This window comes from Procambarus clarkii, chromosome 17, assembly GCF_040958095.1.
Source record: "Procambarus clarkii isolate CNS0578487 chromosome 17, FALCON_Pclarkii_2.0, whole genome shotgun sequence".
In the NCBI taxonomy this organism is placed as follows: domain Eukaryota; kingdom Metazoa; phylum Arthropoda; class Malacostraca; order Decapoda; family Cambaridae; genus Procambarus; species Procambarus clarkii.
Window position 1 is genome coordinate 34,654,768 of NC_091166.1, and position 18,186 is coordinate 34,672,953.

The window sequence follows — 18,186 nt, forward strand, 5'->3', positions numbered from 1 at the left end:
ACAAGAAAAGTGACATTTCAACCCTTCCTAGGTCCTAAACAGGTTGCAACTGATACATATAGGGAAGGAAGCCATTATATAAAGCCAGAGAGATGATTTGGAAGTAGTAGTACTGTAGTGAGGTTTATGTGGGAAAAAAGAGCAAAAACAAACTAAAGTAGAATGTTCAAATCCAGGGATCCCTTCATAATGCTCATTCTGTATTGTTCAAATCGCTTGTGTTGTCCTGCCTCGAGTACTGTTCAATACTCACTTAAGGCTGGGGAGGGAGAGCCTTTAGAGATTGTTGAAATAGAAGACATGGCACGCACACACACACACAAAGCACCAAAATTATTGGGATTGTCTCAAAGCTCTCAAGATGTTCTCTCTAGAAAGGAGACAAGAGAGGTATCACATAATATACGTACTACTGTATACAATACAGTACATGGAAAATACTGGTGGGTCAGATCCCAAATTTGCACACAAACAAAAACACACTGGGAAAAATTATATGGAAGGAAATGCAGAATAGAGCCAGTGAAGCATATTAGTTCTTTAGGCACAATCATGGAACAATATCTGAACATCAGAAGTCTATAGTTCAATATCATCCCAGCATGTATAAAAAACATTGCCAGAACAAAAGCGGAATTCAAGAAAAAACTGGACAGTTTTCTCTAAGAAGTGCCAGACTAACAGGACTGAAGTAGATAAGTGGGCCTGCGGGTTGCTCCAAGCAACAGCCTGTTAGATCAAGTTCTTAAGTCAAGCCTGGTCCGTTGACAAGTGGAAAACACCTAGAACCCCATCCAGGTACAATCCCGCTCCCTGGATAAAAGTAGAAACTATATAAGGCATGTAGAGAAAGGATCAAGAGTAAATCCTTGCAGAGTAAATCAAACTCTGGCCCCAGACATCACTCGGTACCCCTAGTCAAATCTCTGAATATGTTAGATATTGTCACTGCACATTCTCTCATGTGTATTATACATATATAAAACGCTGAACTGTAATGCCAATCCTGACCTCAAAAGCTTCACTGAAGCTCCACACCAGAAATAAATACAGTTTTGATATTCCAAGAGTACGACTTAATCAAACTAGAAATGCTCTACAAATCAAAGGACCCAGAATGTGGAATGACCTTCCCAACCATGTTAAAGACTGTACCTCTCTCAACCAGTTTAAAGTACAGTAAAAACAAAGCACTACCTAATAAATTCCCTGTAATCTACCTTACCCCTCTATTGTCAACCCATGTCTTTTTTTAAAAACAACGCTGTTTGTCGACCTAATTGTTATTTGTGCTGCTTTTTCAGCCATGTTCCCACCTTTTTTGTCTATTTTTATTTGTTCTCAACACATTTTATTCTTTATACTCAATTAGTATTAAGTTTTAGTCATTAATGTTTTTCCTGCCCGAAACGCTATACGTAATAGTGGCTTTAGGCATTGTATGTACTAGCTCTATCTATGAATCAATCAAATTTTGGAAAATCTCTTGTATGTACCTTACCTTTTTATTTTAAATGCAAAAAGTAAATAAAGAAACTGAGACAGGGACAGAAGAGATAGTAGAGCACAAAAGGTACCTTGGAGTTGTTCCGGGGCTTAGCGTCCCCGCGGCCCGGTTGTCGACCAGGCCTCCTCATTGCTGGACTGGTCAACCAGGCTGTTTGATACGGCTGCTCGCAGCCTGACGTATGAATCACAGCCTGGTTGATCAGGTATCTAGGATCAGGTAGATAACTAACTCTTCAAAAAAAAAGAGATCATAGAGACAAGCTTAGAAAACAAAGCTGCTGAAAAATCATCAGAAAGTTCTCCTTTTGCAGTGGTAGACAGCTGGAACAAGGGAAAATGCAGAAGGCCAAAACCTTCAGTAGTTTCAAAGCACCGTGTGACAGCACTGGAAATATGGGACACCATGAGCATAGTTCTCCTACCATAACTACACTCTTAGAAATTATTTGCTAATGACGATTAAAATATTTAACTACCGTTAAGTACTGTATTGAAAAAGATAAGAGTTAAAGGCAACAAAGCCAGGACAAAGATTCATGTCAAGACATGTTGAATTTATGTACAGCTACTCTCCATAGATGCTCTCTTATTGAATGAAAATTAATCTTACTAGAAATACAGTACTGTATAGTATAAAAAAAAAATATTGTACAGTACTTTCCCACCCTCAAAGAATATTGGTTATGAGAGTGCCCCAGCTAATTGGTTAAACTATTATATTTTTATTATCTCAAGGTAAACACAAAATTAGCCACTATTGTATTTTCATAATTGGCCTACAAAATAACTAACCAAGCATTGGATATATTCATAGCCATTCTAAATTGTGCTACCCATTACCTATTTTACAAGAACACTTTGTAAAACAAATCTTTTTTTTAAAAAACATTCAAATTACCTTGCATAATCTACCAATACATTATACTGTAATAGGGGTACCACCTCTGGTGCAATTGTAGGGACCCACAACCTCAAAGAAGAAAATAAGGAGTACTCAGAAGACCTTGTGGATTCTCACTGAACACAATCTTTTCTTCTCCTACCACCCCTATTATTTTTTAGATATTTTTTGCTGTAGTTGTAATTTTAATACCTATATTTTGATTTGAATAGGAAGTTACAGGAAATCTAGAGCATTTGGAAAATTAAGTCCGTGTATGCCAGCCGAACGCCCCGCGCATCACCGGTCGAGCGCCCCGCGCATCACCGGTCGAGCGCCCCGCGCATCACCGGTCGAGCGCCCCGCGCATCACCGGTCGCGTGCCCTGCACACACCCTGAACATGACCAAACTAGAGATCTGCGCACACCCTGTGCATGATCACTCGAATGCTCTGCACACACCCTGCGAATGACCAGCCAAAAGATCTGCACACACCCTGTGCATGACCAGCTAAAAGATCTGCACACACCCTGGGCATGACCAGCTAAAAGATCTGCACACACCCTGGGCATGACCAGCTAAAAGATCTGCACACACCCTGCACACGACCAGCTAAAAGATCTGCACACACCCTGCGCCTGACCAGCTAAAAGATCTGCACACACCCTGCGCCTGACCAGCTAAAAGATCTGCACACACCCTGGGCATGACCAGCTAAAAGATCTGCACACACCCTGGGCATGACCAGCTAAAAGATCTGCACACACCCTGGGCATGACCAGCTAAAAGATCTGCACACACTCTGGGCATGACCACCTAAAACATCTGCACACACCCTGGGCATGACCAGCTAAAAGATCTGCACACACCCTGGGCATGACCAGCTAAAAGATCTGCACACACCCTGGGCATGACCAGCTAAAAGATCTGCACACACCCTGGGCATGACCAGCTAAAAGATCTGCACACACCCTGGGCATGACCAGCTAAAAGATCTGCACACACCCTGGGCATGACCAGCTAAAAGATCTGCACACACCCTGGGCATGACCAGCTAAAAGATCTGCACACACCCTGGGCATGACCAGCTAAAAGATCTGCACACACCCTGGGCATGACCACCTAAAACATCTGCACACACCCTGGGCATGACCAGCTAAAACATCTGCACACACCCTGGGCATGACCAGCTAAAACATCTGCACACACCCTGGGCATGACCAGCTAAAACATCTGCACACACCCTGGGCATGACTAGCTAAAACATCTGCACACACCCTGGGCATGACCAGCTAAAACATCTGCACACACCCTGGGCATGACCAGCTAAAACATCTGCACACACCCTGGGCATGACCACCTAAAACATCTGCACACACCCTGGGCATGACCAGCTAAAAGATCTGCACACACCCTGGGCATGACCAGCTAAAAGATCTGCACACACCCTGAGCATGACCAGCTCAATGCACTGTGCACACCCAGACGAGGACAGGACTCCGGCGGCTTGTCAAAGTCCATTCCCCCCCTCCTTTTGCCCTTATGGTCTTTTACAGTTGTGCTTTAAAAGTTACGAGTTTGGCATTGACGGCTTCAGCGGGTAGGCGGTTCCATTGGTTTATAACCCTTTGGGTGAAAAACCATCCCCTGTTCTCAATGTAATGACAAGCTGATGTACTTTGTAACTTACACATGAGCGGGTGAGGGTGTATGACAGACCTGGCGCACACGCCTACCTTCCAGCCCTGTGGATCACAATTGTCAAGAGGAGCTGTCTGACCCGTAATGATACAGGAGAGAATCGCCGGTGACCTCTGGCAGGTCCAGCACCCTCCGCCTCCAGTCCATAGGCGGCGCTCATTGTTACCCTACACTGTCTGTCTACACCTGGCCCTTCACTGTCAGTCTACACCTGGCCCTTCACTGTCAGTCTACACCTGGCCCTTCACTGTTAGTCTACACCTGGCCCTCACTGCCACCCTACAACAGGGTGGACAAAGACAAACTCTCCGTGGAACACGAACAAGGGGACACAGGTGGAAACTGAGTACCCAAATGAGCCACAGAGACATTATAAATATTTCTTTCAGTGTCAGTGTTGTTAACAAGTGAAATGCATTAGGCAGTGATGTGGTGGAGGCTGACTTCAAATACAGTTTCAAATGTAGGTATGATAAGAGCCCAGTAGGCTCAGGAATTTGTTCATCAGTTGAGAGGCGGAACCACAGAGCCAGAGCTCAACCACCGCAAACACAGCTAGGTGAGTACTGCTACCCTATAGATCTGCCGCTTCTTTCCATGAATACATTTTGAGTACTGTGAGGCGGTCCCAATAATTTAGGTGCTTATTGTGTGTCTACATATGTGTTTTATGTGTGTTCTGTATTCATTTAATTTTCAAAAATCCCTTCAGCGTTGAAAGATAAAAAGAGCGCCTTGCAGTGCTAAAGTCGGGAAAGCACACTATTGATTTGAAAAATACGATCAATTGTGGTGGGATCCCTCGCACTGAAGGTGGACCTCTTCAAGATGAAACTAAATAGTTTTCTTCAAGGATTACCAGACCAACCGGGCTGTGGTGGATATGTGGGCCGCTCCAAGCAACAGCCTATTGGACCAAGCTCTCACAAGTCGAGCCTAGCCTCAGGCCGGGTTTGGGGAGTAGAAGAACTCCCAGAACCCCATCAAGCAGGTACCAAGGGCTCCGGGGGGGAGGGGGCTTGGGGAGTAGAAAAACTCCCAGAACCCCATCAAGCAGGTAAGCAGGGTCTCAAAATCCACCCTATCATTTTCCTGACTGATACTCATCTTGTACGCGACAGTGAAAACCCAATTACAGAGATCACAAAAGGTCTCAGTGAATGGCCGACATTGGCTTTTACCATTTCTCTCCAGAACTTTTAATGTTATAATAATAACTAGTAACAAAGTTCATGCGCTGCAATTACTGTCAAAGACATGTTTTTCATACAGGGGAGGTATTTTTTTCATACAGTGGAGGTAATTTATTTTGTTAATATCGGATATTACAGGGTAATGCTTTATTAATTGATATATTTCCTGGCATTAAGAAGTATATACGTTCATCGATCGGCAAGCTTGTATAGTTAAGCGCTACTTTCACCAGAAAACTTATTTTAGTTTTTTTTTATGTAAATGTACGTCGACTTGATCAAAAGAAATAGTATGAGTTACCAATAAAGTATAGTTTTCTTTGAAATAGCTGTAGCCATAACCAAAGAGAATATAAAATTGTCGAGGGCAAGTTATAAGAGTACTTTAATATATTTTTTTGTGTATAATGTGCGCGTCGTTCGGTCGGTCAGGCTATAACAAGTAGCCAAATGGGTGACCATATTGACGCAGCCTTGCCCATGATTAGGAAGACCATACCTTGCGGTTACCTCGACCAGGCCTCCTGGTTGCTGGACTAGTCAACCAGGCTGTTGGGTGCGGCTGCTCGCAGCCTGGTTGATCAGCTATCCTTTGGAGGTGTTTATCAAGTTCTCTTATGAACCATGAAAAATCATTGGTTTTCTGTCCCATAGCTCCTACAAAGGAGGTCGGAGGCGTCAGATCCATAGATACGCACATGGGGTAACTACCCAACTACTTGGGGTGGACGGTAGAGTGACTTGTCTCGTTTCCTGCAGGTCAGCGTTCAATCCCCGACCGTCCAAGTGGTTGGGCACCATTCCTTTCCCTCCGTCCCATCCCAAATCCTTATCCTGATCCCTTCCCAGTGCTATATAGTCGAAATGGCTTGGCACTTTCCCTTAATAATTCCATTCCCTTGTCAATTGTCAGACCAGACCTGGAGAATGTGGCTCCAACGTGGAGTCCACATCTAGTCAAACAGAAGACGAAACTAGAGAATGTTTAGAGGTATGACACCAAACTTGCCACAGAGCTGAGATGTATAAGTTAAGAGGAAAGGCTACAGGAATTAACACGCGTTACTGGAAGACATATAAGAGCTAGAAGAGTATATTACTTCCATATACAAAATATTCAGAGGAATTGATATGGATAGATAATGACATACTACTCGGCACAGGTGATACACGCACAAGGGGGACACAGGTGGAAACTGATTCCACAAATGAGGCAAAGAAACATTAGAAAGAATTTGTTAATTGTCGGATTAGCCTCACACCAGATGGTCCGGGAGTTTGCATGGCGTCAGCATAGGCAGGACCTGTGTCATCATTTATGTCTGGAGCGTGCCGCAAGTGTTGAGATACTGTTGCTGTTTGAGGCCAATCTTCCGGGTCCCAGCGCAATAGGGCCCAAATTGCCACCTCGTGGAACTGTAGCAATGTTAGCTTTTTTTGATCAGTTGTGTTGTATTTGTACAAAACAAAGGCATTATGCAATGCCATTTGCAGGAAATAAAACGTTATCTTTTTGGTCCACTTGTGAGTTTTCCTGGTAAAATGGTAATACCATTTGATCGAAGTGGTCCACACCTTTCATGAATTTATTGTACCATGCAGCCTAGTGGTAGAAAGAGAGCCTCATGTCGCGCAGTTTGAAACAAACCCAAAGTAAATCGGATTAAAATTGAATTTTATACAAATATTTTTTTGAGGACATCATTTTATGTCCACTGTGCGGAAGCGGGTAGACGAAACAGGACACACGGTTATGTCCTGATCATACTAAAGTGTTATTATTAACATCTTTATTGGCGGAAGTAATATATAATTTTGCTTAATCCAAGTAATTCTGGTAAGTATTATTACTCGTATGCTGGTGGTGCTCATATTCACTGCCACACAGGACAGATAATCACAGTATCAAAAGATGATACTGGAGATCTGTGGAGGCGCAACTGCACCCTGCGTGACGGGAGATGTCTCCCGGACCAAATGGTGACCAAATGGTGTGTGTGTGTGTTAGAGAGGCATATATGTAATAGACATAATAGAGGAAAAATAGATTGATTAGAAAGGCGGGGTCCAAGAGCTAATAGCTCGTTTCTGCAGACACAAATAGTAAATACAAATAGTAAATACACACTGTAAGGAGATTTTTGTGGCGGACTGAGGGAACAGTCAGAGTTGTTTAGAATGGATCTCAATTTAATTTGAATAGTGCTGAGGGACCAATATTTTTCTGAATTACCTTTGATTCCAAATTCAGCAAGTTGCTCTAATATTATTTTACCGTTGCCTACGTCGAAAGCTGACTTTAGGTCAATAAAGGCTGTCTGTGTCCCATCCTGCGAGTGTACAAATTACTCAGAAGAGTAATTTGTACTACACTTAAGCATTAACTTATACAGGTTAGGAGTCAATTTATCTTTGACTTGAAACATGACACGATTGAGAAAGTCTTTCCTAGACTTTACACATGCAATATAATAATTAAGTGGATAAGATGCCAGTGAAATGGGTCTGAATTTTTAGTTAGATTTAGGATTAGTTCTATGATTTTGTGTCCATATCTTTGGCAAGATACCTTGTGACAGGCTTTTGATATTCAAGCATAGGGAGGCTCGGGACATCATTCAGTAAACTTAAGGTTTCGTAGTAAATAAATGGAATGCATTAGGCAGTGATGTGGTGGAGGCTGACTCCATACACAGTTTCAAATGTAGATATGATAAGAGCCCACCCGCCAAACACACACCGAAACTACGACGTTGGTACAACGTTCGAACAAGTTTTAACACTTCCTAACCAGTTATAACAACCAATATAGCAAGTTGTAACAAGCGGAAAACAGAGACAGTTTCGGTTTGTGTTTTCAGGGCAGTATTCTCAGGAACCTGTACACAAGTTTGACTGATAGTTGAAATCTGGAAGTCAATGTTTAATAAACATAAGTTCCAGCACCTGCGGCCCAGCTTCGGTAGAGCGACGGTCTCGCTTCATGCGGGTCAGCGTTCAATCCCCGACCGTCTACAAGTGGTTGGGCACCATTCCTTCCCCCCCCCCCGTGTCCATCCCAAATCCTTATCCTGACCAAATCCTATATAGTCGTCATAGTTTGGCGCTTTCCCCTGATATTTGCTCCCTTCCTTCCAGCACCTGCGATATTGCAAGAACCAAAGTATCAAAACGGAAACCACATATAAAATACAGACAAATCACACTATAGAGCGAAAAAGTAACATATAAAAGGTTTGGGAGTAATCGTGTCAGACGTCTTTACTCTCAACACAATATAGTGACTCACAACCCGGAAGACAAATGACAGACTGGATAACTAGAACCTTTAAAACATGAGATACTAGACCAATGATAGTTTTTAATAAACTACAGTAGTGCTCTCTAGGGTGAAGCCTTGTTACACACTAACAGCCATATTCAAATAATTTATATAAATAATGTATATAAATTATTGGAACCGCTTAAAATGTTAAATCTGTATTCTCTAGAGTGCAGGCGAGTTACACTTGAAAATATTAGAGGGACCAGATCTGTGCACAGAAATAACGCCATATGAGACAAGTAAGCATGGCAGGAAGTGCAAAATAGCCTCGTTCAATAGCAGAGGTGCAAGCTGAGAGAGAACTCTCAACATCAAAGGCCAAACACTGATGACCAAACCACACATTAGAAAATGGAGAAACGACAATGTTTCAGTTCGTTTTGGATCATTATCAAGTTGTGTAATACAAAGGAAAGGAGGGGAAAATACTGGAGGGCCAGGTCCCAAATCTACACAGTAAAATAACAACGTACTGGAGTGAACGATATGGAAGAAAATGCAGAATGTAACCAGTGAAGAGCAGAGGTGCCATAGGCACAATCAGAGAACACTGTATAAACATCAGAGGTCCGCGGTTGTTCAACATCCTCGCAGCGAGCATAAGAAATATTGCCGAAACAACCGTGGACATCTTCAAGAGAAAACTAGATAATTTTCTTCAAGGAGTGCCGGACCAACCGTGCTGTGGTGGATATGTGGGCCTGCGGGCCGCTACAAGCAACAACAGTCTGGTGGACCAACCTCTCACACGTCAAGCCTGGCCTCGGGCCGGGCTTGGGGAGTAGAACTCCCAGAACCCCATCCGGGAAGCCCAAGACTATTCAACACTCATCCTCTAATCCTACGGGAAATAACTTGCCCGCTACTCGCGGTCGGTGGACAAGACCGTCACAATAGGTACTGTTTAAACAGGAGGATGGGTTGCAGGACGCCAAATGATACCTGGTTGATGGGGTTCTGGGAGTTCTTCTACTCCCCAAGCCCAGCCCGAGACCAGGCTTGACTTGTGAGAGTTTGGTCCACCAGGCTGTTGCTTGGAGCGGCCCGCAGGCCCACATACCCACCACAGCCCGGTTGGTCCGGCACTCCTTGGAGGATCTTGGATTGTAGTAAAATTGAGCCATTTAGAAATAAATCTAAGCTCACTCTGTATGATATGGCAACCTATCTTATTACCATGGATAAATTACCTGAAATCCTTGCACTGTATCCATATTTCGCTTCCAGTAGATCAACGACATATGTGATTAAGAAACAAGTAGTGTATTGTGAAGACTAATAATTAACAGCAGCTCCCCTATGACTCCGTAATATCTCCATTGGTCAAACTATTATATATTAGCGATAAGACCTACCATTAATGTATAATGACTTACTGTAAATATATAGCTCTGGAAATAGCACAACTCTGTAACTAGCTGACATTGTAACTATAAGGTGTGAAGGATAGATGAAATTGTTTATGTAATAATCTAAGATGAGGTTTGATAAAGACCTTTTGTGCCCTCTATAATGCTTTTTGCGCTACCGCTCACAGGGTGGGTATGGGGTGCACAATAAACTAGCGGCAACAATCACAAGGCCTGGTCATAGGGAAGCGTTAATCCCCACAACCACCACAAGGTCGTGTAGGCTCAACCCACACTTAGTTATCTTTGGTGGCGGGGTTGACCTTCTGCTCTTTGGTTGATGACTGTGGTGTTGTTCAGTGGTTGATGACTGTGTGGTGTTGTTCAGTGGTTGATGACTGTGTGGTGTTGTTGTTCAGTGGTTGATGACTGTGTGTGGTGGTGTTGTTCAGTGGTTGATGACTGTGTGGTGGTGTTGTTCAGTGGTTGATGACTGTGTGGTGGTGTTGTTCAGTGGTTGATGACTGTGTGGTGGTGTTGTTCAGTGGTTGATGACTGTGTGGTGTTGTTCAGTGGTTGATGACTGTGTGTGTGGTGTTGTTCAGTGGTTGATGACTGTTTGGTGGTGTTGTTCAGTGGTTGATGACTGTGTGGTGTTGTTCAGTGGTTGATGACTGTGTGTGGTGGTGTTGTTCAGTGGTTGATGACTGTGTGTGTGGTGTTGTTCAGTGGTTGATGACTGTTTGGTGGTGTTGTTCAGTGGTTGATGACTGTGTGGTGTTGTTCAGTGGTTGATGACTGTGTGTGTGGTGTTGTTCAGTGGTTGATGACTGTGTGGTGGTGTTGTTCAGTGGTTGATGACTGTGTGGTGTTGTTCAGTGGTTGATGACTGTGTGGTGGTGTTGTTCAGTGGTTGATGACTGTGTGGTGGTGTTGTTCAGTGGTTGATGACTGTGTGGTGGTGTTGTTCAGTGGTTGATGACTGTGTGGTGGTGTTGTTCAGTGGTTGATGACTGTGTGGTGTTGTTGTTCAGTGGTTGATGACTGTGTGGTGTTGTTCAGTGGTTGATGACTGTGTGGTGTTGTTCAGTGGTTGATGACTGTGTGGTGTTGTTGTTCAGTGGTTGATGACTGTGTGTGGTGGTGTTGTTCAGTGGTTGATGACTGTGTGGTGGTGTTGTTCAGTGGTTGATGACTGTGTGGTGGTGTTGTTCAGTGGTTGATGACTGTGTGGTGGTGTTGTTCAGTGGTTGATGACTGTGTGTGGTGGTGTTGTTCAGTGGTTGATGACTGTGTGTGGTGGTGTTGTTCAGTGGTTGATGACTGTGTGGTGGTGTTGTTCAGTGGTTGATGACTGTGTGTGGTGGTGTTGTTCAGTGGTTGATGACTGTGTGTGGTGGTGTTGTTCAGTGGTTGATGACTGTGGTGTTGTTCAGTGGTTGATGACTGTGTGGTGGTGTTGTTCAGTGGTTGATGACTGTGTGGTGTTGTTCAGTGGTTGATGACTGTGTGGTGGTGTTGTTCAGTGGTTGATGACTGTGTGGTGGTGTTGTTCAGTGGTTGATGACTGTGTGGTGTTGTTCAGTGGTTGATGACTGTGTGGTGGTGTTGTTCAGTGGTTGATGACTGTGTGGTGGTGTTGTTCAGTGGTTGATGACTGTGTGGTGGTGTTGTTCAGTGGTTGATGACTGTGTGGTGGTGTTGTTCAGTGGTTGATGACTGTGTGGTGGTGTTCAGTGGTTGATGACTGTGTGGTGGTGTTGTTCAGTGGTTGATGACTGTGGTGGTGTTCAGTGGTTGATGACTGTGTGGTGTTGTTGTTCAGTGGTTGATGACTGTGTGGTGGTGTTGTTCAGTGGTTGATGACTGTGTGGTGGTGTTGTTCAGTGGTTGATGACTGTGTGGTGGTGTTGTTCAGTGGTTGATGACTGTGTGGTGGTGTTGTTCAGTGGTTGATGACTGTGTGGTGTTGTTCAGTGGTTGATGACTGTGTGGTGGTGTTGTTCAGTGGTTGATGACTGTGTGGTGGTGTTGTTCAGTGGTTGATGACTGTGTGGTGGTGTTGTTCAGTGGTTGATGACTGTGTGGTGGTGTTGTTCAGTGGTTGATGACTGTGTGGTGTTGTTCAGTGGTTGATGACTGTGTGGTGGTGTTGTTCAGTGGTTGATGACTGTGTGTGGTGGTGTTGTTCAGTGGTTGATGACTGTGTGGTGTTGTTCAGTGGTTGATGACTGTGTGGTGTTGTTCAGTGGTTGATGACTGTGTGTGGTGGTGTTCAGTGAGGGTGGGCGGTGATGGGTGAGGCAGGGGGGGGGGTTGGGAAGGGGGAGGCCGTGGGTGACGGCGTGAAGGGGAAGTACGGGAGTACATAATAAATTTGTTTTGTTAAGGACAGGCAGCCTGTGTTTACATGCCCGTTAGGCTTATACCAATCCCACTCCCCCCCCCCCAGGTTAAACTACTGACCGTGCCCAGGCTGCAACCCCCCACAGCAGGTGCCTTACTCCGGGTTCCTAGGTGAACAGGGGCACTAGGTGAAATGAAACGTCCCCAGTCATTTCTGTCCCGCCAGGGATTTGAACCCGGGACTCCCGATTGTGATTTGAGAACGACACCACCTGTGCTACCGAGACCCACAGCGTTTCCGGGGGAGTGAGGTCCCGCGCGGGTTGAGCTTCAGCTCTTTTGTCCCGCCTCTCGACAGTTGAGAGGCGGGACCAAAGAGCCAGAGCTCAGACCCTCCCCCCCCCCCCCGAGCACAACTAGATGAGTACAATAATCATTTAAGTATTTTTGTTGTAATTTGATGTAGTTGCCTTTAGCAACACTTTGGCGGGTAGGCGGTTCCATGGGATTATTAACCCTGTGGGAGAAAAAGCCTGGCCTGTTTTCTTTCCTACATTGTAGCTTGTTGAGTGTTAAACCACTGCTCCTTGTTTGTGTTACATCTGACCTTTTGACGAAACTGTCCGGGTCAACAGCTTCCTAATTGTCCAGTGTTGTGAAAGCTTCAGTGTTGGAGGTTTAGGTACAACTGATCACGATATTACTAACTGGCTACAAGAGTGGTTGGTGAACGTGGTTATACAGACTCTTACCTGCATGTAGGAAGTTTGGTTAGACCAGAGTACACCGGGGAACACACACGCCCCCGTGGACTGCTTGTAGACGCAGACAACGATGACGAACAATGTTGTTCACTGCTACAGGTGTGCACTGGAGAGAGGTGCAAGGAAGGGTCCTGCCATCTCTCACAACCTACAGTTGTTGACTGAGGCAGCGGCCAGGCACAGTGGCTCCGTCCCGGCCCCGTCACACTGACCGCACTACCACCCTCCTCTTGCCCCGTCAACACTGCCTCCACCACAACACTCTCCACGCCGTCAGGGTGGCGGACCCCTGCCCCCGTCTACTACCCCCGGACCCATCTTCACCTCCCGCCCCACCTACATCCCCACTCCCACCTACACTTCCCGCCCCCATCTACACCCCCGCCCCATCTACACCCCCGCCCCACCTACACCCCCGCCCCATTTACACCCCCTGCCCCTATGTACACCCCCGCCCCATCTACACCCCCGCCCCATCTACACCCCCCGCCCCCATGTACACCCCCGCCCCCCGCCCCCAACCACCACCCATTTCTCACGGAGACGTCAGGTTGACCATGTGGTCAGTCACACTGGTCCAGGGTTAATGTTGGTGTGTGGCCCGGTACCCTCACTCTCCTGTCACTCACCCCTCACACCCCTCACTCACTGACTCATGCCTCACTCACCCCTCACTCCCTCACTCCCTCACCACCCCTCACTCCCCCCCCTCACTCACCCCTCTCTCCCTCACTCACCCCTCACTCCCTCACTCACCTCTCACTCTCCTCACTCACCTTACTCCCCTCACTCATTCCTCTCAATGTTTGCTGACGACGCCAAAATTATGAGAAGGATTAAGACAGAGGAGGACAGCTTGAGGCCTCAAGAAGACCTGGACAAGCTGCAGGAATGGTCGAACAAATGGTTGTAAGAGTTTAACCCAAGCAAATGTAATGTAATGAAGATAGGTGTAGGGAACAGGAGACCAGATACAAGGTATCATTTGGGAGATGAAATACTTCAAGAGTCAGAGAGAGAGAAAGACCTGGGGGTTGATATCACGCCAGATCTGTCCTCTTAAGCCCATATCAAGAGGATAACATCAGAGGCATATGCCAGGCTTTCCGACCTTAAGGAAACTTGTGTAAGGAATCATTCAGAACTTTGTATACCACAGATGTCAGACCAATCCTGGAGTATGCGGCTCCAGCATGGAGTCCATATCTAGTCAATCATAAGATTAAACTGGAAAAAGTTCAAAGGTTTGCCACCAGACTAGTACCCGAGCTGAGAGGTATGAGCTACGAGAAGAGATACGGGAATTAAACCTCACGTCACTGGGAGACAGAAAAGTTAGAGATGACATGATCACCACATGCAAGATTCTCAGAGGAATTGATAGGGTAGATAAAGACAGACTGTTTAACACAAGGGGCACACGCACTAGGGAACACAGGTGGAAATTGAGTGCCCAAATGAGCCATAGTGACGTTAGAAAGACTTTTTTCAGTGTCAGAGTAGTAGACAAATGGAATGCATTAGGCAGTGATGTGGAGGAGGCTGACTCTATACACAGCTTCAAGTGTAGATATGATAGAGCCCAATAGGCTTAGGAACCTGTACATTAGTTGATTGACAGTTGAGAGGCAGGACCAAAGAGCCAGAGCTCAACCTCCGCAAGCACAATTCGGTAAGTACACACACACCTCTTGTAGGGTGTGACAGTAAAGCTAGGGCCCGTGACAGTGTCCACCCTCCTGGGTTCAGTTGAGGGTTAAAAGTAGAACTGTCCCCGGACACACCGGAGGGTTTTGTTTAGTTATCCCTTGTTCAAGGTTTTCTTTATTTACTCGAGCTAAGGGATGTTATTAATGAAACTCATTACTCAAGACTATCATGATCCTGGCGCGAGTCTGCGTCTCAGATCTAAACATAATTGCCCAACAAACACCGTAGAGGTAACAAGCATGTAAATAACTGGGAATTTGAAGTAATTTATTTAATATAGGCGAGGCTGTCGTGCATGTTTTGACGCAGTTTGAAGCAAGTTTCATGTTACCGCCAGAGCTCAATTACCTTCCCTGCGAGGCGGGAAATCTTCGCATAGATTTCTTTCTCCCGCAAAATATATATTCGCGAAAGTGACGTACTGTCCCGTTTTCTGTTTTGGGTCCTCTGGTAGGTTAGGCGAGGACACTTTTAAATTAACTGTTTTCATGATGTTTTGAAACCCTTGGAGAACTTGCTGCCCTCCTAACCTATCAGAGGACCCAAAATCTGCTGTTTTGGGTTCATTTCATTTGGAAAATGAATTTCTATTTTCTAGTGCGGCAACTTTTGGCCGTAGCGCATACGAGCGAAAAGAGAGGACTCATATCTAAGAGGACTCGAACCTGTCCTGGTATGAAAGTCGACTTAGTTTTGAAATAATTTTAGTTGCCCGGTGTTTAACTTCCTCCAAAGGAACTATGTTTTTCTGAAGATGAGAGGCCAGATTCACGAAGCAGTTACGCAAGCACTTACGAACCTGTCCATCTTTTCTCAATCTTTGGCGGCTCTGATTACAATTATTAAACAGTTTATGAGCTCCGAAGCACCAGGAGGCTGTTTATAACAATAACAACAGTTGATTGGCAAGTTTTCATGCTTATAAACTGTTTAATAAATGTAACCAAAGCCGTCAAAGATTGAGGAAAGATGTACACGTTCGTAAGTGCTTGCGTAACTGCTTCGTGAATCTGGCCCAAGGTCTCCATGCTTGGATACAATAATATAAATGGGGACGCACCAGAGATCATCAAGATATAAAGATCTGGGCGTTGATATTTTGTATTTATTTATTTATATATACAAGAGTTCTTACATTCTTGTACAGCCACCAGCACGTATAGCGCTTCGGGCGGGTCCTTAGTCCTAATTTTCCCCCGGGAATACGATCCGCCAAATCGTTTACCAACCAAGTACCCATTCACTGCTGGGTGAACAGAGGCTACAGTTAAGGATTTGGTTAACCTCCCTGGCCAGGATACAAACCCAGGATAAAGCGCTCTCGAAACACCAGGCGAGTGTCATAACCACTTCACCACGGGGACTGTTGAGTATCACACCGAACCTGTCCCCTGAAGCCCACATCAAAAGGATATCATCAGCGGCATATGCCAAGTTGGCCAACATAAGAACTGCCTTTAGAAAATAGTGGAAGAAATTATTCAGAACCTTGTATACCACATATGCCAGACCAAGCCTGGAATACGCAGCTCCAGCCTGGAGTCCTTATCTAGTCAAACAAAATTAAATTAGAAAGTTCAGAGGAATGCCACCAGATTAGTCCCGAGCTGAGAGGTATGAACTACGAGGAAAGACTACTGGAATTAATCCTTACGTCACTGAGAGACAGAAGAGTTAGGGGAGACATGATCACCACTTACAAAATTCTCAAGAGGAAATGACTAGATAAATATAAACTATTTAGAACAGGAGGTACACGCACAAGGGGACACATAATAACCAACTGAGCCACAGAGACGTTAGAAAGAATTTTTTAAAGTTACAGTTAACAAATGAAATGCATTAGGAAGTGATGTGGTGGAGGCTGACTCCATACACAGTTTCAAATGTAGATATGATAGAGCCCAGTAGGCTCAGGAACCTGTACACCAGTTGATTGACGGTTGAGAGGCGGGACCAAAGAGCCAAAGCTCAACCTCCGCAAGCACAACTAGGTGAATACACACACACACACACACACACACACACACACACACACACACACACACACACACACACACACACACACACACACACACACACACACATACACAAACACATACACAAACACATACACACACACACACATACACACACACTGAGGATCTGGGGGCCTCGCGGCTGAGTGAACAGCGCTCGGGGGTCGTAATCTTAAGGGCCTTGGCTCGATTCCAAGCCGAGGCAGAAGCAAATGGGCATAGTTTCTTTCGCCTTGATGCTCCTGTTCACCTAGCAGTAAATAGGCGCCTAGGAGTTAGGCAGCTGCTACGGGCTGCCTCCTAGGGATGTGTGTGTGTGTACTTACTTTGTTGTACTCACCTAGTTGTGCTTGCGGGGGTTGAGCTCTGGCTGTTTGGACCCGCCTCTCAACTGTCACTCAACTTATTTTTTTTCCCACACATGCACACACCTGACCTAGAAAGAAGCAGCGCAGGCCCTCAGCGTGCCTCTGGCAAGGATCTTTAATGAGTCAATTATGTCGAGAGAATTGCCCAGTTGCTGGAAGGAGGCAAATGTCATACCGATTTTCAAGAAAGGTGATAGGGAGGAGGCACTTAACTACAGACCCGCATCACTGACAAGCATCCCCTGTAAAATACTGAAAAGAATAATTAGGCTAAGACTTGTTGAGCACCTGGAGAACATTGGGTTTGTAAGCAAGCACCAACATGGGTTCTGGACAGGGAAATCATGCTTAACAAACCTTTTGGAATTCTATGATAAAATAAGAAAGCTAGGCAGACTGCATATTTCTAGATTACCAAAAGCCTTTGATACAGTACCGTACACGAGACTGCTATTCAGTCTTGAGAAGCAGGCAGGAGTAAGCGGAAAGGACCTAGCATGGGTGAGGAACTACCTAACAGGAAGGAGCCAGAGAGTAATGCAAAGGGCGAGAAGTCGGACTGGCGAACAGTAACGAGTGGAGTACCTCAAGGATCGGTGCTGGGACCAATCCTATTTCTAATTTACGTAAAGGAGGAGGAATCCTACAGGAGTGGAATCCTACATATCAATGTTCGCGGACGACGCAAAATTAATGAGAAGAGTTGTGACAGATGAGGATTGCTACTATCATTTGGGAGATGAAATACTTCAAGAGTCAGAGAGAGAGAAAGACCTGGGGGTTGATATCACGCCAGACCTGTCCCCTGAAGCTCATATTAAGAGGATAACATCAGCGGCATATGCCAGGTTGGCTAACATAAGAACGGCCTTTAGAAACTTGTGTAAGGAATCTTTCAAAACTTTGTATACCACATATGTCAGACCAATCCTGGAGTATGCGGCTCCAGCATGGAGTCCATATCTTGTCAAGCATAAGACTAAATTGGAAAAGGTTCAAAGATTTGCCACCAGACTAGTAC

At 45.2% G+C, this 18,186-nt stretch overlaps 1 protein-coding gene across 8 annotated transcripts in view; it reads right to left on the reverse strand.

Moving 5' to 3' along the window:
• LOC123772370 (uncharacterized) overlaps positions 1–4,267 on the reverse strand; it is a 49,211-nt gene extending 44,944 nt beyond the window's left edge. For 2 of the 8 annotated variants that reach the window (XM_045765451.2, XM_045765450.2), the window contains exon 1: positions 4,082–4,235. Coding sequence is in view for 2 of the 8 variants with exons in the window: in XM_069325821.1 (XP_069181922.1) it covers positions 4,128–4,252 (125 nt within the window). In the remaining 6 variants the exon portion in view is untranslated. The other 6 variants (XM_045765452.2, XM_045765449.2, XM_069325821.1 and 3 more) reach the window with 5 other exon arrangements.
• Positions 4,268–18,186: the final 13,919 nt, after the last annotated feature.